Source organism: Sinocyclocheilus grahami, unplaced genomic scaffold, assembly GCF_001515645.1.
Source record: "Sinocyclocheilus grahami isolate Dianchi unplaced genomic scaffold, SAMN03320097.WGS_v1.1 scaffold304.1, whole genome shotgun sequence".
Classification (NCBI taxonomy): Eukaryota; Metazoa; Chordata; class Actinopteri; order Cypriniformes; family Cyprinidae; genus Sinocyclocheilus; species Sinocyclocheilus grahami.
Window position 1 is genome coordinate 1,607,898 of NW_015505483.1, and position 24,893 is coordinate 1,632,790.

Sequence of the window (24,893 nt, forward strand, 5' to 3'; positions counted from 1 at the left end):
CACAAGGAGTCTGACAGCAGCCAGTGCTCCACACAGAGATCTGATCTGATCATCATCCAGTCTGTCTGGAATGACATGAAGAAACAGAACAAACTGAGACAGACTCAATCCAGGAGAACTGTGGCAACGTCTCCAAGATGCTTCAAGAAACCTACCTGCAAAGCTACCTGAAAAACTACGCACAAGTGCACAGAGGGCAAACGCTGCTTTAAACGCAAAGGATGGTCACACCAAATGTTGATTTAATTTAGTTAATAGAAGTGAATTGATAAAGAAAATCTATTTATGACATTATTTTGACTGCATCCTCGTTTTACAGCATTTTTACACAAGTGCCTAAAACTTTTAACAGTAATTTGCAGGTAGGTTTCTTGAAGAATTTTGGAGACATACACTCTAAAAAATGCTGGGTTGTTTCAACCCAACTTTGGGTCAAATATGGACTATCCCAACCGTTGGGTTACATTTTTGGGTTACATTTTTACATTACATTTTTAACCCAAAAGTTGGGTTAGTCCATATTTGACCCAAAGTTGGGTTGAAACAACCAAGCATTTTTTAGAGTGTATATATATATATATTTTTTTTTTTTTCTTCATGAATTATTGTATCAAGTATTCTATTCTAATTTAATGTTTAGACATTTTTGAAAAAGAGAATACATTGTAGGAATTTTTTTTCCGAACTTGTAAATGAAAACTAAAATTAAAAAAATCATTAGATTTACGTTTTACAAGAAAATACTATTTCAGTCTAGTTACATTTTTCACATTTACTTCAGTGTTACTTGCCTTATTTTCAGTGTAGTTTCTCCATTTAATCAGAAGATGGCGTTCGTGGCCATGATTAGACTCTTCAGAATCGTTGCTTGACTCTACCGATCTCATACACAGCAGGGTTCCTAAGTGAATATACCAGCATATTAAACGTAAAATTACATAATGAATGAAATAATATAATATATTTACAGTACATTTAAATATAATAAGGTGAAAGCCAACGGAGCTGTTTATTTCTTTTTATATAGGTTAATTTAATGCACTGGGAATTAAGTCCATAACTGATTGCTAAATAATACATAGAATCAAAATGATTTCTAATTCGTAGAACTCTGGTGCAAAAACATTTGTTTTTGTTAAGCATGACTACAACTGTTTTATATATTATACACAAATACAACATTAATAAACATTATTTAATTAGAATGCACAGATCATTATTTAAAGATGAATAGCCTATATTTATATGTTATCATAGGCTACATGATATGGCTAGGCCTACCGATGTTTTTTATTAGGCTATATAACATTAACGACTTGTTAAAGGAAATGATTTTACCCGTGTTATCAGTTTATTTTCTTGTTAAATGTGTGTGAATTGAAATGCTGTTGAAGCGAGCAGCAGACTGCCTCGAGAGGCCGCACTGGCCCCATATGCAGCAGGTGGCCTTACCTGCAACCCAAACGAGCCCTTGAACTACAGTAGAGAAACACTGAATCCACAAAGCGGCACAGATGGGTCACCAGCCAAAACGAGTGCCTCTGCATGATTTATGGCGCCAAAATACCACAGAACTAATCAGCGGATAAACTAATTAATACAAATCTGCATTTTTGCATAAGTAATTAGAGCAACTCGCAATGAAATAAGAGATAGGGATTTATTCAGTTGGGAGAGCCATTCAGGCAGAGAGAGATTTGGTTTGGATCCACTGTTCCAGTCTGAGGAAAGGTCTGTTGGTTTAAGCAGAGGGCGTTAAAGGTCAAATAATTAATAAATATCATTGGCGTGACCTGGTATTGTGTTGTGTCGAGAGTGGAAGCTTACAGGAAGCGACCTACTTCTGTTCCTTTTATACCGATACTTAAACGTTTTTTTAATAGACTATAGCATAAGTAGTCTGTTTTTTCAAACACACAAAAGTTAGAATACAAGTTAGTTTTCGCGAACAAAACTCGAATTTGTCGGTAACCGTAGCACGGTTATCGGTTTGTATCAGACGCTACATAAATAAATAAATAGCCTAGTTGTTGTAGATTAGCACATCACAGATTCGACCAAAAAAAAAAAAACATTGAGATAGGCCTATGTGACAGTTGGATAATTGTGCTAATTGTGCGCCAAACGAACTAGAACTAGCTTATCGATTACGATATTTTACGAAGTCGATCCCTCAAAGTCATTAAATAATGCCTAAATATATATATATATATATACACTCTAAAAAATGATGGGTTGTTTCAACCCAATGTTGGGTCAAATATGGACTAAAACAACTGTTGGGTTAAAAAGCTAATTTAAAAATGTAACCAAAATGTAACCCAGCAGTTGGGTTAGTCCATATTTGACCCAACATTGGGTTGAAACAACCCAGCATTTTTTAGAGTGAAACTATAATCGCAAATACATTATTTTATATATCAGTTTAAGCAATAATCTGAAATTTAGCCCTTTATTTATTCACCTCAGTATCAAGCCAGAGAAAATATCAGTCTGTGTAAAGCAATGTAATATGACATCATACACTCTAAAAAATGCTGGGTTAAATACAACCCAGTGCTGGGTAAAATCGGGACAAACCCAGCAATTGGGTTGTTTTGACCCAGCGGTTGGGTTACTACACAGAAGGTTGGGTTAAACATTTAACCAAAACGCTGGGTCAAAACAACCCAATTGCTGGGTTTGTCCCGATTTTACACAGCACTGGGTTGTATTTAACCCAGCATTGTTTAGAGTGTTCAGAGTCTGTATATTTTTATGCCTGTAATTTGTAATAGCAGATCAAATAAAAAGTGCCAGTGTGTGGGATGCTGAAGAAACGAGGAATGCAAAAGCATGAACTAAATGCGACACAAGTCCACAAGTGAGTTGCTGTCAGAGGTGCTGAAATCCCTCTCCTCACATCTCATGGCAACAGCGAGATATACACAGGCAAACAGACGTCTTCCTTTCGGACCTTTGACCGGCACAAACTTGTCGATTTTTATGAGAAAGATTAGCAGCACTCAGAGCCCATGAGTGTTCGTGGACACTTCACGGCTACCTAGTTATCAGATGTCTGCGGTAGGCCATTAACAGATGTCAGGAGAGATAAGCACAGATAAGCAAACAATGGAAATGAAATATTTTCCACGCATGAACAAACAGCACGGGAGGATAGAGACGAGATACCCAAACTCAAGACTTGGAGAGAACAAAAGTAATTGCATTACCTCGACGAAGCAAATGTAAAAACCTGCATGCAAAACTCTTTAATATGCTCTTATGAAGTTGATCAATTCAAAGCTAAGCAAGCCTAAATTAGATCATTTCTGGATATGTTCGGTGGTCTGATTTTAAGCTTTTTTTTTTAATGTGCAAAAATAAATCGCACATAGGTCAATATTTTAAAGACAATGCTCTCAAAACTAACAACTAGCCTATATACGTGATTAATTGAGGCATGATTTTCATACAGTGAAAAGGGTTTTGTTACTTGTCAGTTGTCTAAATAATTCCAGGGAAAATCGAATTTCCTCAAAGCACAAACTCTCCACGTGCGTTTCAATTCTATTGTCTATAGTTATTCCCTCATTTATGTTCTCGCCTTTTCAACGGCCATCCCGTTGGTCTGTCTTTTTTTAGGGGGGTTGGAGGGGCAATGAAATTAAATTGAATAGAAAACAGCAGATTCCGGACACTGGATCAGGTTAGTGAGCCGTGAAACAGGCTTTTTGTCAGTACGCGTGTGACTCGCGTGCCGACCGAGCAGCGTTGAAAAGAGGGGGACTCATTAAGTCTCGAGCCAGACTTTGCAATCACTGTTTACAATCAATATCACGAGATATTTGCAAAAGATTAGCGACAAATCCACCCCAACAAACCACACATTTCTCAGAAATCCTATAGGCTGTAATTCATCATAAAATGAAAATTTAATGCTTTTTTTAAATAGGCCTAATTAGTCAAGGCAAACAGGCTGCGAATAGTAATGATAATATAACAACATCCTACTAATAATTCTAATTTAATTTAAATATTATATAATTTAGGCGTATTTATATTCTCTTAGACTGGACCTATTTCCACTCATAATTAGTGACAAAACCTGCTGAGTGATTATGAGCTAATTTATGGACACGCATATAAGGAATTGTCCGCATTAAGACAAACGGGATGTAGCCTATCCTAGCTAAAGAAAGAGCCGGTCGTGATTGAATGTGTCCCACGCTTGAAAGGGTTAATCCATCCTGCGGGTACAAACAGGTCCACGGAGTCTCTAACTGGCGACAGATGGCCACTTTCTTTCGGCCACAAAGGGACGGAATACGGAGCTCTGGCGAATACAAATGGAAGAGATCACGTGACGCTCGAGGCCGTTTTCCTGACGTAGCCGGCCATATGGCGCGTGCCGGGGGAAGGGGCGGGGCCAGATGCCAATCACGGGCGCAGGGTGGGACTGTAGAGGCAGCCACAGACAGACATCCACTCGCATCTTCCAGCATCAGCAGCACCGCTATATAACCAGAGCATCCCATCGGCGCAGCCACATTAGGCTTCAATCCGCAGGACTTCCCACACCACCACGAGGGGCATGAAACTATCATAACAAGACATTCAACAAATCCTAGGTATGTCATGTTTCTCTCTTTAATAAATCTGTCTGTATTTCACATATTTGTGTCGAACTATTTCGCATTCAGATCATTCTTATGATGATGATAACGTTGTTGTAAACTAATTTTGATCGGCATAGCTAGATTTGGTTTAGCTGATCCACTATAATGAAGCATATACTTCGTAAAACCCACAAATCAACCTATAAAAACTGAAAAACGTCAATTAATTGTCACATTGGATAGTGAAGAAGCGCTAACTTGCAATGACAAGTTAAGTGCGCGTTTCAATTTAATTGCTGATGAAAAAACGAAGTAAAATTGGATTCTGTTAACATAATGAAAACATTTTTGCAATGCAGTTATACACTTCGAATTTTCCTGTAAAGGGACTAATAAATACAATCTTTACAATCTTAATGTCTAAAATTCGGATGTTGCTACAATACTTGCTTTTGGGAATACAATTCAAAACTAGTTATATCTTACTGTTCAGTCTGTTCGGTTCAGCAGGAAGGCAATACCAATTTTACTTATGAGAATTCAATTCAATAATTTACTCTAAATCTATCCAGAAATTAGATTTTGTTTCTGAATACCTATAGAATAAAAATACATAAAACGATATTCCTTATTAAATTCCTTTATTTCAAAATGAGCAACAAGGGCTCTATCTGATTAGGAAACACTGATGATGTTACAGAATAAAGCTGCATAAAGTAAGCAGCTATGATTCATCCACAGGTCATGTTTTGTTGCATTTTGGACGTGCAGTGTAGCGCATTTCATTTCTTAATGGTTGCATGGCTCTCATTTAAAGATAATACAGACAAATGTGACTGAATGGACGTCTAAAGGTTTTATTTGTCGCTTTGCAGAGTTCCAACATGACGAAATCTTACACCGAGGAAAGCATGATGCTGGAGCCTCAAACCAGCACGGACTGGACCGACAAGTGTCACAGCAGCTCCCAAGACGAGCGAGACGTGGAGAACACCAGCTTGCCCATGCATAAGGATATGGAGGACGACGAAGTGGGACTCAACCGACTCGAAGATGAGGACGACGAGGAGGAAGAGGAGGAAGAAGAAGACGGCGACGACACCAAGCCGAAAAGGCGAGGACCCAAGAAGAAGAAGATGACTAAGGCGCGTCTGCAGAGGTTCAAAATGAGGCGCATGAAGGCGAACACCCGGGAGAGGAACCGCATGCACGGCCTCAACGACGCGCTCGAGAGCCTGCGCAAAGTTGTGCCGTGCTACTCCAAAACGCAGAAGCTCTCCAAGATCGAAACCCTCCGACTGGCCAAGAACTACATTTGGGCGCTATCGGAAATCCTGAGGTCGGGCAAGAGCCCGGATCTGATGTCTTTCGTGCAGGCCCTGTGCAAGGGCTTGTCCCAGCCCACGACCAATTTGGTTGCAGGATGCCTCCAACTGAACCCCAGAACTTTTCTCCCCGAGCAGAGCCAGGAGATGCCCCCTCATATGCAAACAGCAAGTGCTTCCTTTTCCGCGCTTCCCTACTCCTACCAGACGCCCGGTCTTCCCAGCCCTCCATACGGTACAATGGACAGCTCTCACATCTTTCACGTCAAGCCGCACGCGTACGGGAGCGCACTGGAGCCGTTCTTTGACACCGCGCTCACAGACTGCACCAGTCCCTCGTTTGACGGACCCCTTAGCCCGCCTTTGAGCGTCAATGGGAACTTTTCCTTCAAACACGAGCATTCGTCGGAATTCGAGAAGAACTACGCCTTTACCATGCATTATCAGGCGGCAGGCTTGGCCGGCGCGCAGGGACACGCGTCTCTTTACGCGGGCTCCACGCAGCGCTGTGATGTACCCATGGAGAACATTATGTCGTACGAAGGGCACTCGCATCACGAGCGGATCATGAACGCCCAGCTGAACGCGATATTTCACGACTCGTGATTCTAACGGACATTTGTGAGACTGCTCGTCACGGTATTCTGTTATGGCTGATGCAAAAAGAGCAACAACATTATATGCTTAATCTTATGTACGTATTTATTGTTGTTACTGCCTTTAGGAGAAGAGAGAATTCGTTTATTCTCGTTCACCTTTATGTATTGTATTCTATAGCGCTTCTACGTTGCGGTCACACACACAGGTGGGAACAGGCGTGACCTTCTTCAGAATGTGTTAATTATCCATGCTACAAAATCACAAGCAATAATTTGGAATCTATGCAATTTTTAATCCAATACTGGGCCAATTATAGAAATTAATAGAGATTGATATATTTTTCAACCTATTACCTTTTACTACTTATCTATCCCATACTGAATTATTTTGTTGTGGTTTTGTATAGAATTGTTCATTTTGATAAGGTCAGATCCCTGCATCATTCCATGCAACCCCTCATGTTAATGTTTTATAAAACGGATTTCTCTCTTGTTTATACAGAACAGTACTCAATCTAGTAATAACCAGCAGGCAAGTGCTTAAAAATCTGTAATGTTGCCTTAGCAATGAATTACTGTAAAATCATGCAGAGTTGCACAATTCCCACCCCCTGAATCCCGTCTCATGTTACGTTCAATCAGTGATCCTTTGTGGAATTGCGAATTGCTTTGAGTGCTGGAGGGGAAAAAATTCGGTGTTAGAGTCTCAGTGTTGTACATAAAAGCTTGACTATCACCTTTTAAATTCACCCTGTGTAAAAGCTGATCGAGAGGCCTGTCTTTCTAAGATGGAAAATAAATAATGGACTGAATTAGTCTGCTCTAACTATTCGGGGATTTTCGACTGGAATTTTTAATTGGTTGCGAAGAAGGAACAAACAATGAAGATGCAACCAAAAACAGGTTGATTTCAAAGTGATTCTAGTTTTGAGACTGTTGTATGTGTGTATCAGTTCATGATGGAGGCTTAAGAAATAAAACAAATGGTTTTGAATTGAACATTATTACAGTCATTTTTGTAACGAACTCCCAGCCCTTCAGAATGCGTTTTACTCTCATTAATTATGATTTGTATTTTCTTTAAAACACATACTTGCTCTAATCTGATTATTCAGATAGAAACACAAATATAGATGAACAAAAATGATTCATGTTAGTCTCAAAATCTAGGCTACAGTATCAAAGGTTTCGTGTGATGAATAGCTTAGAGGTTTGAAACTGTTGGCTACATTTTGAAACTATTAATATTAAATCTCAAGGTCATGTGAATTTATACCCTTGAATATTATTAAACACATAGCCTATTTTTTCTGTCCTAAAGGATATTCACTGTTAGTATGCTTTAACTAACCTGTATCGATTTAGTGCGCAATAAGAGTGTTACTTTCCTGAGCGCATTGCCTACAGCTAAAATAAATATTAAATCAGCACAGAGGAGCCCAACGCAGAGCCACGACATAAATGCACCTCCTAAAGTCTGAAATGATCCAGGTTTATTTAAAACCAGGCAGGGGTAAAACAATCTCCTCAAAATAACATGACATACAGCATCACGAAATGTTGCTTAATGTCAACATCGCTGTTGCGCATATCGATGCATTTCTAAAAGGTTTTCATCTCTAACAAATATTTGGAATTTCTAAATACAACACTATATTACCAAATGCATAGGAACAATTCACATCATAGCTACATCAGTGTAAATTAATTAGTCCTCGATTCGTTTATAATCCACAACTGTTCATGCCACGCCTGCAAACAAATCTTCTTAAAATGAATCAGATATTTGTGTAGTGCAGAAAAGCCTTTGTTCATGATTAAATTAAGTTACAGTTGTCACACACGCACAATATAGATTGTAAAGAAGATGAAAAGAGAATGGTGTAAAAGTGAGTTATTGAAATGCCCCCGCATTTTAGAAGCGTGTACGAAGATAAATGAATAAAACAACGTTCTGTGTGAAAGTATTTGAAGATATCATATAATATAAATATTAAAAAACAAAATACAAATCTCGTAAAATCCAGGCACCTGCTCGCTGAGTGAAAGCTTTTTGGAGGCTAGATGGGAGAAATACAAGACATCACGACTGATATAGTCCTTTAGAAATGTGTTTAATTTATACGACTTCATTGAGACTGTTGACAAAACATAAAAAAAAATCACTTGGCATATAAAAAGGGGAAACATCCACTGGGAGTAAAGTGCTTAGTCTCTAGAAGCTTTGGCCACATCCAGGAACTGTCCAAGGTGCTGTGTGAGGAATACTTTTCTCACACCTGTTCACCTAGTACTCGGGCTAACTGTTTAGCACACCAAATAAACCAGGCATGCAGTCATTAGAATAAGAATACAAACGCAGTCGTCCAAGTCTGAGGCAACCTATATCTTTGTTAACATGTAAATACTGTTACATAAGTGCCATCAGTGTTTGACAAAATTAAAATATTTGTGTTAACTCCTTTTCTATTATTTAACTAACTAGTATCTATTTATAGTACTTTTAAAATCACTAGTAATTGCATTAAAAGTAATGCAATAGTGACCTTTTTGCAATTCAATTCTATAGGGAAATATTCACATATAGCTATAGGCCTAGGCATATTGATTTCTAGCAGGCCAATGCTTTACTAGTAGTACTACTAACTACTATTGTTGGTACTAGTTGGTTTTCCAATCTTTTTTCAGTTTTACTAGCACTAGCACTAGCACTTTAACCGTTCATTAGACATGAAACATTTTGTTACTAGTTTTATAGTAACATAAAATGGATAAATGTTAAAACGGTGTGTCATAGTATTTCACATTACCACATAAATGTTATGAATAGTTGAAATAGTAATAACCAGTGTTGGGGGTAACACATTACAAGTAACGCGAGTTACGTAATCAGATTACTTTTTTCAAGTAACTAGTAAAGTAACGCATTACTTTTTAATTTACAAGAGAATATCTGAGTTACTTTTTCAAATCAGTTACGCAAGTTACTTTTTTTTTCCAATTTATTGATTGAGGGCTCTCCTGTCCCCATGTTGAGAGAAATCAGATGTTACTGTAGTTCTAAAATAAATATGAATATGCATTAATTCATCTCCCTCACTCACAAAAAAAAAACACACACAGATTCAGTATTGCTCAAAATGAATAAAAATAATGCAACTCAGAATATGACGCGAACCTGCAATAATTAAATGTTAAACAACACAAATATCCTTTATGTATTTAATCCCATTCTATTAAGCAATGTCTTTGCTTCTGACCTTCGATGATCCAGTTCAACCGTACTAATAAGCAAAAATGACTCTAGACAACATTTGTGTGTCTTTTTTTATTGCTGAAGTGTGTTGAGATTTCTTCTGCATTCTACTGTACGGACCTAAATTTACTTTCCCTTCAGCCTGAGGCGCATTCATTTCACTTTTGGTGTGAAAGGGCTTTTATATTTGCCAAAAATTTAACTTTTTTATTTTAAAAGCAAACAAGCAAGCCCTGATTCCAGATTTAAAAAGTAACGCAAAAGTAACGTAACGCATGACTTTCCATAAAAAGTAACGAAGTAACGTAATTAGTTACTTTTTTATGGAGTAACGTAATATTGTAACGCATTACTTTTAAAAGTAACTTTCCCCAACACTGGTAATAACAGACTAAATGCGCGTGCTCGGCTATTAAAGCCCAGCGGGCGCGCGCGCTCTAGAGGTGCATGCAGACGAGGAACTTCCTCAGGAGCCTAGCGACCGAAAGCCGGTAAATTAAGACACAAAGGCCAGTTTGCCCCGCAAGCTTTGACGTTATGTTTGAATCCCCGTGTAAATCGATAAATGTCCTCAACGCGTGGTCGGAGAGTCAGGACGAGTTGCGCGAGACGCAACCGGTGTCTCCTCGCGGGACGAGAAAGCGAGTCAAGGCAAAAAAGAAAAAGCGAAAACAGCAGCAGCAGCAAAACGAGAGACGCTCCGTCTCGGCCCCTCAGTTATGCACGGATGACGCCGATAAGGGGCGAACAGAAAAGAAACATAGACCGGACGAACCGATTGGGAGAGGAATCTTCCAAATCGGGAAGAAGAGCCACGACGTGGTTCTCACGGAAACGCGGGTGACATGGACGCCCATACAGCCCGAGACCCCTACAGGTGAGCAGCTCCGCGCTCTGTTTGCTGCCGTTTCCATGGTGATTGCATGCTACTCCTGTTTACTTTCTGTGTGTCTGGCGCTCGAAGTCATACAAGCAAGCTATTTATTCATTTATCGTGTTTACAGACACGACTGCGCCTCGTGTACACTGCGCATGCAATCTCAGCATCGGAAAAGTGCTTGCTGAGATTTATTAGCACTGGACTCAAAATAAGCAATGGCTGTAGGCTAGCCTGTAATTTGTATGGTTTTATGACCGTTTTAGAATGTTAGAATGAATAATTGCATTCGAAATTTTAGAATGAATCGTTTAATTTGTATTCACTCTTTCTTATTTTGGTTATGTAGGCCTATATGTTTCTGTTTTGTACATGAATACAAAGAAGAGAAAAGTGCTTACTGAGATTTAAGACAGAGACTGTAGAAACTTGGTTTTATGAATGTTTTGGAATTAATTGGTTTTGAATTTAGAATCATTGGGCCTCTTCCTCTTACATTGGTTATGTATATATACACTGTAAGAAACTGACTGTGAAATTCACAGTAATTAACTGGCAGCAAGTGACAAGTAACTTACTGTAGAAAAAGCACAGTAATTGACCAGAAGCAAGTGACAAGTAACTTACTGTAGAAAATAACTACAGTAATTGACTGGCAGCAAGTGACAAGTAACTTACTATAGAAAATAACTACAGTAATTAACTGGCAACAAGTGACAAGTAACTTACTATAGAAAATAACTTCAGTAATTAACTGGCAACAAGTGACAAGTAACTTACTATAGAAAATAACTTCAGTAATTAACTGGCAACAAGTGACAAGTAACTTACTGTATAAAAAGCACAGTAATTGACCAGAAGCAAGTGACAAGTAACTTACTGTAGAAAAAGCACAGTAATTGACCAGAAGCAAGTGACAAGTAACTTACTGTAGAAAATAACTACAGTAATTGACTGGCAGCAAGTGACAAGTAACTTACTGTAGAAAAAGCACAGTAATTGACCAGAAGCAAGTGACAAGTAACTTACTGTAGAAAATAACTACAGTAATTGACTGGCAGCAAGTGACAAGTAACTTACTATAGAAAATAACTACAGTAATTAACTGGCAACAAGTGACAAGTAACTTACTGTAGAAAATAACTTCAGTAATTTTACTGGCAACAAGTGACAAGTAACTTACTGTAGAAAATAACTACAGTAATTAACTGGCAGCTAGTGACAAGTAACTTACTGTAGAAGAAATAACCATATTTTTGCTGTTTTCATTTACAGTAGCAACCATGTAACTGTAAAGTAAAACTCACAAATTTGCAAGTGCAACCTTTTTTTTTGTGCCTTTTTGTGCTTATTACACAGGACAGTGTGGAATGATCAGCATAGGACCTTAAGCCAGGAATCGAACACGGGTTGCCAGAGACACAGTTGCACTATATATCAGTGTGCTAACCATTAGACTATTGGTACCGATAGTTGTACAGATAGCTGTTTAGTTGTATTGGTTCAGCCCAAATAAAAATAATATAATAAAAATGAATATGAAATAAATAATGCATGTTGCACGATTTAAATATAAATATTCATTTATCTAAAGTCACGGCTCATCATAACAAGCTTCATTTATCATTCTTCACTTATTGCTAGAAGTGTTGAAAACAATAAAATCTTGATGACCGTCTGGTCATTTAAAAAAAATGTATTTTTATTAAAGAATACATTTGCTTCCTGTATTCTCTATTCAAACCTAAAATGTAATTGAATTACAGTGAGGTCAAATTAAATGCAGTTATTGGCTGGAAACCAAATAGGCTACTATGTTTTCCTTCTCTATCCCAGTGGCTGGGTTTCAGAAAACCCTAGTGTATGGCAGTATGGTGAAATCGCGTTCTGGGGGGTGAATTTATGATTATGATACTGAAGTTAAAATAATATGATAATAATTAAAAGTTTGTATGAAGCAGTGTAATGGGCTGTTTTTGTACAGGTAAAATAACTGGAAGCGAAAGACACCAGAAGCCAAACACATTCAAGTTACAAATAGTCACGCCCGCTCTCTTGTGAAAACTATGCTGGATATAAATAATATCCTTTTTTTTTTTTTACAGCACATTGTTGGTTACTGTAATTTTCTACAGAACATAACTGCTTGTTGTGTTTTCTACAATACATTGGTAATTACTGTGATTTTCTACAGTACATAACCGCTTGTTGTGTTTTCTACAATACATTGGTAATTACTGTGATTTTCTACAGTACATAACCGCTTGTTGTGTTTTCTACAATACATTGGAAGTTACTGTGATTTTCTGCAAGACATTGCTGGTTACTGTGACACTCACAGTACTTCTTACATTACTGCAATTTTGACAGAAACTACGGTATTCTACTGTGAACTAGTATACAGTAATTTCCTGTGCACAAACACAGTAAATTCCTGTAGATTTCACATTAATTTTTTACAGTGTAGACCTAACACATGATGCACACTTAGGCCTACAATTAACACACAAACTCTAGACTCACACATCAAAAAGTTGCATTTTCAGAAATATATGCATCCTTCTACCACAGCACAGCTTTTTTAAACACCTGTTTGTCTCTATAAAGTTTGCAAAACAAAGTGACATCATCCACAATGCTATTGCTTCAATGACAAATGCGGATCTAAGACAAGGTTGCAGATATGTAGCTAATGAGAATCCTTGAAATGATCACTTATATTTAGAGATGAAAAACTTACATTGCACTTACATTGCAACAAAGGTATACATTTTATTAGATTATGCATTCCTTGGGAAATGAACTCATGATCTTGGTGTCGCTAGGCTCTACCGTTTGAGGGGTTGTTTTCAAGACTGTTTTAAAACAGAAAACTTTTTATGCATTTTGGCTGTTCATTTACATGACAAGGGTGTTTTGTGGGCCTGAAAATGCAAACTGCAAACCGGTTTCAAAATGCAAGTTTTTGAAAACGATACCATTATTATTTCAGTGTAAACTATGAAAATGTGAATTTGTGAACACGGTGATGTCATGCATATGCATATTATGCGTTCAGTATAGGGGTGTAATGTTTCTTTAGAAAAAGACATCACCAACTACTGGCCTGGCATGCATAATACAGCATTTCTAGTAGTTCTCGTGGATCCGTGTGAAGTAAAAAAGCCCCCTTGTTGCAAAATTAAAAAGGTCCAAAAAGATCCCTTTTAAATGCTTTTTAATAAAAAATACACTTCTTTGTCATTTATTTTCACAAAGAGTGTGCTGCTCCATCAATATTCAATAAAATATGTTGATCGTTGTAAACCAGAAGTAAGCAAACTCTGGGCGGCCTTTAGCTGCATTGTACCCTACTGTAATAATTACACAAACAAAAGAGGGCTACAACAATATAACAATCCAAATAAAGGGGGGAAAAGGGGGTAATGTTAGTCCTGCCAGAAAATCATGTGTAACAGCTGTGTTGGTAATGGACTCCGGCTGACTGTTGTGACCACCTAAAGTAGGGCATCTGTCAGTCTTGTGGACAGTTAGCAAATGTCCAAGTAAATGATACTCAAAAGTACCATCTGCATCATTACACTAAGAAGATAACCATATGACTTTAGGAGGATTTGATTTCATTCAATATCAGTGAAAATCTAAGCGGTGTAGTTTTTCGCTTTGCGTTTTATTTAAGGAATCCACCTACATTTTGAGTTACTAGAAATATATGCAAACATGAGGGGGCCTTTATATGGAAAATGCAGCAGCGTCAAATATAAACGTGCATAAATATGAATATAAGACCACCTTTGCTGTCGTCTTTGAGGCATTCATTAAAAAAGCCCTCCAAATTTGCTCTTAAAGAGTGGATTCTTGATTTATGCTGTTTGATCAGGGAACAAAACCGAATGGGGAAAATGAAACAATTTTGAAACACGCCCAGCAGTTTGAAGCTGAGGCATGTACTTCCTGTCTTTGGCTGTTGTTTTGCACTGGCACTTCAAAGTGTGAGCGCTGCCGAGTGCAAGAGAGACTTTCAGTCAGCGTAAGCTTTATAGACAGTACTTTTCATCTGTGATCCAAGCTAATGTTATTAAGCCAGAGCTCTCATTACACAGAAAGCATTCATCTAATAACCCCCTATGGCCTTTACCAAATGTTCTCTCGAAAATGCCAAAAAATGACAGCGAGATCCCGATATGCTGGGGTTCTCTATTTGACGCTCATGTGCTTTTTTCTGCCGAGGGATAACAGATCAGAATATTGCCCCTGATCCCTCACTACAGACAACTGAGAGAGATTGAAGGACATTAACCAGCAGACAAACACAATATCAAATTACATGATTGCAATGTGGCATTTCAGTGCTTGTTTCTATGACAACACTGTGTGTTGGATTTCAGTGATGATGTGATACCTCTGTTTACATCTCCCGTTGCTTAATTTTTGATTATGCGTTTTATTTGCAATGTCACATGCTTTAGACCTACAAAACAGAAAAGGCTGTTATCAAATTTACTTCTTAACATTTAAACAGTTTGATGCAAAAACCTCTAAGTCCATCTGAGATTTTTCTAAGATTTTTTCTTTTAAATGAGCATTTTTATCAGGCTTCTATGTTTAGGTTCAGTGATTTAATGGCAAAGAAAAGGTTATTAGTCAGTTGTTGAATGACTTATTTTCAAAAATCAATGGGCAACCAAGTGAGACACAGATCCCACGACTGATCTAAAATATCCAAATAGAAATTTGTTAATTCTCAATGGGAAAGTGCCCAAGCAACGTTACTCAAAAAAAAAAAAAAAGCATAAAAAAAAAATCATAATTATTCCAATTGTTGGATCAAAAGTGTGTGTGTATATATATATATATATATATATATACACACACACACATATTTATAGAAGTCACTGACATTCTTGCCCTCCATTGTAACTTTTACTCAGAATATGAGGTTTGTTCTTGAATACTTTTGTGACACTTTTTTGTCTTTTGTCAGAAGAAAATCATGTGGATTTGGAATAATATGAGACAGAAGTTTAATTTTTGGGTGAACTTTCCCTTTAAGACGCCACTAGTCACGGAGCTGACAACAGGACAAACCGTAAATAATATATAATGTTTCTTTTTTTAGAGGTCAGCACTATTTCTACTGTATGTTTTAAAAATACCACTGAATAATTCTCTCATGGCATCAGCCGATCCAGAGTAAACAACCTGCCAGTTAGCTCACCTTTTAGAAATGAAAGTAGTGCCGGGTGAATTGGCCTCATATTCAGCCACAACCATAGAAGCACGCGGGAGACTGGGATTGTTTGCCAAAGGGATCTGGGTTTGACTTTTTGAACCCTGAATTTGCTTAGCATTGGCCTTGGCTTTACTTCAGTTTGTCTGCTGAATGTACAAACACCGTGATTTGATCTGGGTGCCAGAGCAGTTCACGCCTCCAGTCCACGCAGTTCATCTAGATCACTCTGGTGGGTTCACGCCATGTGTGCGCTGATTTTACCTCTGGCTCTGTAGTCTTATACAAACAAATCTCCTGGGTCAAAGATTGCAAATGTATGCTTTTATTTATTTTTTTAATCATAAAACTGGAAGGCAACAGTTTAAGTAAATGATGCATATTATATAAACACTGAGTCGTATTCCACCGCTAAAATGTTTGCACTGAATTCTGCTGCTTAAATGATGGCTAATTTCAGGAGATGAACGTATAGGGGGAAAAAAAATCACACATGAGATTGCTTCAGTATCTCAATTAATTCTTCTGAGAGCAATGAGATTATATGGAAGTATTTTGTTTCTCAGATTTTGTACTGACAATACACCCTTATAATCTCACATGTCAGAGTTTCAGAAGTCTCAATTTCGAGTCGGCATGTAAAATTTGAGATTAATACGAAATCAGACATTATTTAATATTAAAATTGGCATAAAACAAAACTATATCTCAACTGTTGTGTCCTAAGCAGTTTTAGGATAAAAATCTGATGAAAGTCAAGCTAAGAACTCAATTAGGTCTTCTGAGCTATGAAGAACAACCTCTGTGCAATAATAATAATAAAAAAAGAACATGTCTGGATTAAACTGCTATTTTTAAATCCATAATCAGATATGACCACTGTAGGGATTTTCTTTCTTGAGAGAATCTAATTACTTTATAGAGTATTTCCTCTATGCATGCTCACTTATCTCTAAGATGGAATAATACATTAGATGAGAGATGCACAATGCCATTCTTCTTCTATATGCATTTTAAAATGATTTTGTTTCAGATTAGATCCTAACATATTGACTTTAGTTCTCAGCTTTTGTTTCATCGATTACTAGCCATTTATATGAGCGCTGAGCTGAACGAGCATGTCATGCAAGCAAATGTTAGATGGTTTACCATACACAAGCTGTGGTACTAGATCTTTGAAAATGACCTGTTTTTCCCAGAACTCGGAGGACTTTGGTTGACCATTGCGGTCAGCATGGAGCATCTGCCCCAGTGTAGCTCTCTGGAACTGGACTGACTGGCTCAGCCTCAGATTTCTGAGGCTAATTGCACCGCTGAGGTTATCTGATCCCATTTCACAGTACCGAGGGACAGAAGGGGGACATTTTTTAGTCCAGACACATTCTCCATACTCCGCATGGAAAAATGCTGGGCAGAGTCAACGTCAGTTCTACATAACGTTATACTCTTCAATAAATATCAATCAACCATCAAAAAACATGTTTTGCAACTTCAGATAAGCTGATAAGTAATGTTAATTTAGCAATTTAGCCACATTAATGAAGTTATTTTACATTTAAGCTATCCAGTCTTACACATTTTTTTCCTTTCATATCTTTAAAATTATTTTGGCCGGGAGCATAATGAAAAGTAGGTGACGATAATTGTTTGTTTCTAGAGCCTGTTTAAAAATAATGAGCAGAACATCATTAGCATCAATAATGAGTCATTATGCTGAGACATGCTCAGCTCTTCTACTAACACCTGAGACTCAGAGTAGGAGCCTCTGGTTACTGACCCAACGAGATAGACGTACATGCTTCCAAAAGTGCATGACAGCATAAGAATGAGAATAAGAGCAGTTTTGCATTGCATGAAATGCATCTCGCTGTAAGCCTGCAGTGTTTTCACCAGGGCAAATTGTTATAAACACAAGTTGTTCCAAATTTGTATGCCTTTCATTCGGTTGCAAAACCCAAAAGAAGATATTTTGAAAAATTCCAAAGAACACTTGACCTTACTGACAAAACAAACAAAACTATAACAAAACAAAACAAATGAAAACAAAATGTGGCTAAACAAAACCACAAAAAACAAAACATCAAAATAAATTTTGATGATAATGGAAATTTTTATTGCGTTTATTTTTCCACTGACCTTGACAGAAAAATCAGTGAAATGTATTTTAATAGTAAAGCAGAGAGCATTACACTCTTATTGGTAGCTGAATGCATAAATTAGCAAAAATATATTTAATTTAATTAACCAATATTAAACAACAAAACAAAACAGAAATCAAAACAAAAACATCAAAAGTTCCAGGCCTGTCCAGAACCACAAATTGGATTCTAATTCACTTTTGACCTTGACGGATAAATCAGTCAAATGTATTTAAACAGTAAAGTGAGAGTATTACACTTATTGCCAAAACATATTTAATTTAATTAAAAAAACACAAGGGGATGTATGCTATGATGGAAATCTGCATGCACAGACCAAAACCAAAATATACAGTAATAAGCTGCATTGCCCATGCAAAGCAGTGTTTCGTTTTATAGACTCTTTAAAATGCTATTTATCAAGCAGACTGTCTCACACACGCCACTCAGCTGGCTTGTGTACCGAACACAGTCAAAGTTCAAGTGTGTGACCCCTCTGTATTACAATAGGGATATACAGTGTCACAGTCTAATTGCACACAGGGAACAAGCAGACGCCGTCTCCTTTGTTTGCATCCTGGGGGCTTGAAAACGGCAATATAAAAATGTAAATATTGGGTTTTGGTTTGTGGGTCTGGGCACACAGGCTTCCACAGGCACAGGTGGAAAATATGCTCTCGGACGCCATGCTGGGAACCACATGGCCCCACACAACATGGGGGCAAAGAGTGGCTTGCTGACCTGGCACAGGCTTTCCGCAGTTGGACCCTGTTCAAACCACGGTATTAGTTTAATCTGTGAGAGCGCTGCACGCATCAACAACGAGTAGGGAGAAGATGAGACAAAGAGACCCTCTGCCAAACTGCACCCTGTGAATGCAGGTGAACAGATGAGATTTAAAAGACATTCAGGGATATTTTCTATATGGAGAAGTAACTATAGATTTTTATATTTTCTGAAGGAAAGAGTGGTGCTTACTTGTGCAAATTTCACTAGAATGATACTAGGATGTTGTAGGTGGTTACCAGGGCTTTGCTATGCAGTTTCTAGAGGTTTCTATGAGGTTACTTGTTGCTGGTTCAAGTTGATTAGCCTACCTTAAAGGGGTCCTATTATGCTTTTTCACTTTTTTCAACTTTAGTTAGTCTGTAATGTTGCTGTTTGAGCATAAAAAAGATCTGCAAAGTTACAAAGCTCAAATCAGAAATCACTTATGAACTACAATGAACGACTCGTTTGGACTACAACGCATAATTTCCAGGATTTGTGATATCACAAATACCGACAAATGGGACGAGACCTGGTCGGGCTTTCATTTGATACAGGAACTATTCAAGCCGTTCATGCCAGACTGGGGAGAGAGGTGTTGTAATAATGTAAAATATGTGAAAAATAATGGGTTTTTCGAACAACCTAATATGAGAGACTGTTCTAGTACACCCCCAAAACAAAATCAAGACTTTGTAAAAGAGCATAATAGGACCCATTTAAAGTCTTCACACTGCAAACTCATGCTCTTGAAGTCAAATTTTCCTGGTTAAAATATCTAAAAATCTATGAAACATGATTTTAATTTACTTGAAACGCAAGCATCATTAGATATTAAGACTTGTTTTAGTTGTATCTTTAATACAAGTGTCTTCTTATCTTACTGCCCTGGCAGATTTTTTAAATTAATTTTACCATCTGAAAACAACTTGTTTTTAAGTTAAAAACAAGAGGAAAAAACAAGTGGAATATTTTATGGACAAGTGGGAAAAAACAACAACAAAGTCTTAATATATTATGCAGTGTTGCTTATCTTGTTTTAATGATTTTTACTGAAAAACAAGTCCAAAACCATGATTATTTGTGTCATAATCTTCTTGCCCACTGGCAAACATATCTAGATATGGCTTGGGTCCATCTTATTTGACCATTTTATTGTCTAACAGGCAAAAATTGTTAGTCTAATCACTTAAAAAAGTAACAAAACACTTCTCAGCTAGCCACAGATATAATTTATGTCTGGCTCACAAACAGTATGAGATGAGTAACATAATACTTAGGTTTTTCATATAACTGATGTTAAGTATGAGCAATACTAAAAGTGATTCTTCAAGCACCGCTAGTAAAATCAATGCATATACATCAGACCACATGTATATTGAAATCTCACTGTATTAAAATCTAACAGCTCAGATCACTGCTGGTGTAGAATTGATTCTTTTTGTCCATACATTAGTTGCATGATGACATGACGTCGGGGCCCCCTGCGTCTCGCCTTTGCCGGAGCGCTGCTGAGAGGAAGCTTGTATCCATCTGGAAGCAATAAAGTTTTCTAGAAGAGTGCACAGTTTTATTTAATCTCCCTGTGTCTTACTGTGCCTCAAATGAAGGGCTGTTCCCATCTTGTCATCTGAAATCAGCCTCATGTGCGCCAGAATATGACACTTGCCACGCTGGGGGCCTCAGACACATTGTTCCCTGCTTTGTTTTCTGCTCTCTGAATATCCGCCTTGAGAGGTTCAACAGAATTGGTATTTTCAAACTAATTAACAGTTTCCTAGCATGCAAAGCTTTTATGACAACCAGTAATTCTTAACAGAAAAAGATCATTTAAAATTATTTTTGTTTTGCATGCATGATGCACAGTGCACTTGTCCATGCAATTTTGGGATTTAGGTTCATTTTTGCTAAGCCAGGCATCACTAATAATATTTATCATATGTTAGGGATTTGTTTAGATCACTAACACAAAGTAAGGTGTATTGGGCATGAATAATATTTAATCATGTGGCTTTTTGAAGACGTCATAGATACTTGGACCAGTAAACAACCACCATGCATTGTCTGCTAAAAAAAAAAATTCTATATAACTCTATAACTTAAAAATACACTGAGTCATACAGTATATGTTATGACTATAACACTGGATTTTGCAATTAAGTTATCAATTTAATTTCTACATTAATGACAATAAATCTCAAAGATGTTTGAGGCACAATTCCAAAACTTTAGTCTAAACATTTTCAGAAAAAAAATGAGCAAGTGTAACTACTCGTCCTACTCTACTGAGATTCATTTCATCCAGCCTGATTTCATAATAATCCAGAAAACATGAATCAGCAGCCGGTGAGTATGATGAGAGCATGTGTGCGTGTCATTGCTGGCTGTGAGTGGTGTCCACACACAGACACGCATGTAATTGTCAATGAGAGAGATGAGATCTCCGGAGACGACAGATCCATAGTCAGTCTTCAGGAGGGCTCTGTGTTATATGACCTCGTGTGTTACCAGACGTGTCATATTGATTTGGCCCCTTGCAGCCCCTTTAGACCAATGACCCTGAACATATGGCCCTTCTTATTTGTGAACTTGTGTGCCCTGCAGCAGAGGCACCAGCAGCCAAAATCTTCTTCAACCCCCTTCTCTATCCCCAACTTTGGGTTTCTGTATGGATTACTCTCAAATCCCTTTTAGATCACACAAAAAAGGCATGACGGCTTTTACAAGAAATCTACATATTCTGTCAATGCATCTTAAAGGTGTGTTTTGCCTTTTTTATTACAGCAATATAGAATCTTTCAGATTATGTACTGTATGAACTTGTGAGTGTGTGTATATGCCACCGGTAATCACCATCAACATGATCACATGATTACCTGTGGCATACAAAGGGACAGTTTATCCCAAAATTACATTTCAGCCATCAATTACAGTTGAGGTCAAAAGTTTACATCCCCGTTTCAGAATCTGCAAAATGTTAATTATTTTACCAAGATAAGAGGGATCATACAAAATGCATGTTATTGTTTATTTAGTACTGACCTGAATAAGATATTTCACATAAAAGATGTTTACATATAGTCCACAAGAGAAAATAATATTGAATTTATAAAAATAACCCCGTTCATTAATACTGTGATTCTTAATACTGTGTTGTTACCTGGATGATCCACAGCTGTGTTTTTTTTGTTTAGTGATAGTTGTTCATGAGTCCCTTGTTTGTCCTGAACAGTTAAGCTGCCTGCTGTTCTTCAGAAAAATCCTTCAGGTCCCACAAATTATTTGGTTTTCCAGCATTTTTGTGTATTTGAAACCTTTCCAACAATGACTGAATGATTTTGAGATCCATCTTTTCTCACTGAGGACAACCGAGAGACTCATATGCAACTATTACAGAAGGTTCAAACGCTCACTGATGCTGCAGAAGGAAAAACCATGCGTTAAGATTTAACTTATTTTGTCTTCTGGGAAACATGTAAGTATCTTCTGTAGCCTCTGAAGGGCAGTACTAAATGAAAAAATATGATATTTAGGCAAAATAAGAAAAATGCACACACATCTCCATTTTGTTCAAAAGTTTTCACCCCCGGCTCTTAATGCAATGTTTTTCCTTCTGGAGCATCAGTGAGCGTTTGAACCTTCTGTAATAGTTGCATATGAATCCCTCAGTTGTCCTCAGTGTGAAAAGATAGTAAAGTAACTATATCCCTACAGGCCCTATATATTAAATATAAGGCAGGTTTGATATCATTGTGTTTGGTTACAACTTCTAGACACTATTGCCTATATCACGAAAAGCTCCCATTATTACTTAATTATTCCAGTAAAATTGATATTCAGAATAAGGTGTTTATGTGACACAGCATTCCTAATATAGGCATATGCCAGTTGTCTTTTTTAAGATTCTTATTTGAATAATGATAATTGAGTAACCACTTTCACATGATGCATACATAATTGGAATATGACCAACTTTAAATGAAATAATCGTGGGGGGAAAAAAAACATTCAGTGACTTTTATTGTGCAACGGCATGGCATAATTTCAGCTTACGTCAGCTTTCTAATACTTGCGTTAGCTTTCTAATTGCATCAGCAAAGCCACGTCAAGAGATTAATTTTGCTGCCAATTTTAAAGTAGTTGTTAAAGTTGCATCATTTCCTTAAAAATAGATTAGCAAATGTGGAGCTGTAAAGTGGCTAAAATATAATAGAGATATATAAAAAAAAAAGTTTGTGTAAGCAAAAATTTATGGGCTCCCAAAAATAGAGAGAGCACAGTATTAGCAAAAAGTAAAGTTCCAATTGTGTGGCCTGTTTTTTGAGCAGATCAGCAGGAAACACCAGTCAGACTCATGCTTTACCAGGTGTATTATCTCAATCTACATCTCATTGCTTCTACTTAGCGGGCCGCTCATTTAAACTCAATTTTCCTGCTCTTAATTGGAGGGACTAATTAGGTCCTATTGCCAAAGACTTAAAAAAACTCAGAGCCCAGACCAACCTGACTAGTGCACATGCTGATAAGCGCTGCCTTAAAAGGGCAGTTGTACAGCAACATTTGGAGTCTCTCTATTAAAAGGGTGGACATGTGCAAAAACTGCAACACAATTAGCATCAAGCAGATAAGTCCTTCTCTAATCCTGTTTACGGTCGGCATCAGGCAGATGTGCCAAGATTGAGTCGGACAAGGCGCAGGCTTACTCTAATGTAGCAGGGAGAAACCCCGCTTTTCAGCCTTGTCCTGGTCTCCACCTAACCTTCAAGACCCTCCCTCGCCCCCTCGGAGGAAGCTTCCTGTACACGGCCGTTAACACGGCCACTTTGTCATTTGCCCCGGCTCTCGGAAAGCTCTGCCGGGAGAGATTATCTCCTATTCCCACTAATTCAATTGACTCTGGGTTTTTGTAGAGTGACCACAATGAAACGCAGCTTCGGAGTTAAATAAATAGAGTGGTGGAGGTATAGAGAGGTTCGAGCAGAAGCCTAAGTAGGAACAGATGGCAGCGGGTGTCCTGCACAGTAATGTGAGAGGGTAGTTAATGTTCTGAAACGCGGAGGTGCGGCTTGGGGTGCTCCTAATGAAGAAAAGCTTTCACACAAGGAGAGAGACTGTCATTTAGAGAGGCAGCTACAGAACTCTGTCCATCTTGAAGCTCGGCAACAGATTTCAGTGTGGCTTAATTGGAGTTTGCCTGTGGGTAATGGTTTACAGCGGGGGGCCAGGGGAGAATAGGAAGCTCGTAGCCCAACGTAACGCTGGGGTATCAAGTGCAGCGCTGTTGAAAGTCTGAATTCTCACCCATTAAAACTTTATTGTGTTTGTTTTGGTTCTCGTAGAAGAATTAAAGAGATAGTTCACTCAAAAATGAAAAGTCTCGTCACTGAATCATTATGATGTTGTTTCAAAGAGGAAATGTTAAACATATTTTGTCTATACATTGAATGTCAAAGGGGTCTGTTATTGAGACTCCACTGATCTTTCTTGAATGGGCAAAAACAGTTCAAAGGTTTGGGGTCAGTAAGAAGTAATGAATACTTTTATTTAACAAGGACACATTAAATTGATCAAAAGTGACAGTAAAGACGTTTACGTTGTTAAAAATTATATTTCAAATAAATGTTGTTATTCTGAACTTTCTATGCATCAGGTAATTCTGAAAAAAAAATCAGTTTCTACAAAAAATATTAAGCAGCACAACTGTTTTCAATGTTGGTAATAATAAAAAGAAATGTTTCTTGAGCACCAAATCAACATATTAGAATGATTTCTGAAGGATCATGTGACCCTGAAGGCTGACGATTGCCATTGCAAGAATAAAGACATTTTAAAATATATTAAAATAGAAAACAGTTCTTTGAAATAGTAACAATATTTTACTTTTTTTTTTTTTTGGTGAACTATGCCTTTAAACCTGTTTAATTGTCAAGTGCTGCTTCCCTGTTATCAAAAAAAATAAAAAAATAAATCAGCATAAATAGCCAAACTTAAATAAGCCGGTGTCATATTTTTCGTAAATCATATTTGCTTGTTGTTTTGAAGTAAAACTTTCTCCCAAGCACTTATGCTGAAAGTCATTTCCTACTAGATATGAATGCAAAC

The 24,893-nt window shown here is 37.5% G+C and overlaps 2 protein-coding genes across 3 annotated transcripts in view; both read left to right on the plus strand.

Moving 5' to 3' along the window:
- Positions 1–4,410: 4,410 nt before the first annotated feature.
- LOC107601389 (neurogenic differentiation factor 1-like) lies at positions 4,411–6,856 on the plus strand. Its single transcript, XM_016293557.1, has 2 exons — positions 4,411–4,610; positions 5,474–6,856. Exon 2 carries the CDS (start codon positions 5,483–5,485, stop codon positions 6,527–6,529), a length of 1,047 nt encoding a protein of 348 aa, XP_016149043.1. The 5' UTR covers positions 4,411–4,610; positions 5,474–5,482; the 3' UTR covers positions 6,530–6,856.
- Positions 6,857–10,205: 3,349 nt separating this feature from the next.
- Positions 10,206–24,893, plus strand: part of LOC107601393 (ceramide kinase-like protein) — a 58,042-nt gene continuing 43,354 nt past the window's right edge. For both annotated transcript variants that reach the window (XR_001610926.1, XM_016293560.1), the window contains exon 1: positions 10,206–10,655. Coding sequence is in view for 1 of the 2 variants with exons in the window: in XM_016293560.1 (XP_016149046.1) it covers positions 10,316–10,655 (340 nt within the window). In the remaining variant the exon portion in view is untranslated. The remainder of the gene's footprint in view (positions 10,656–24,893) is intronic.

Coding starts and splice junctions, on each gene's coding strand:
- LOC107601389 (XM_016293557.1), top strand. CDS start 5,483: ATGACGAAATCTTACACCGAGGAAAGCATGATGCTGGAGCCTCAAACC.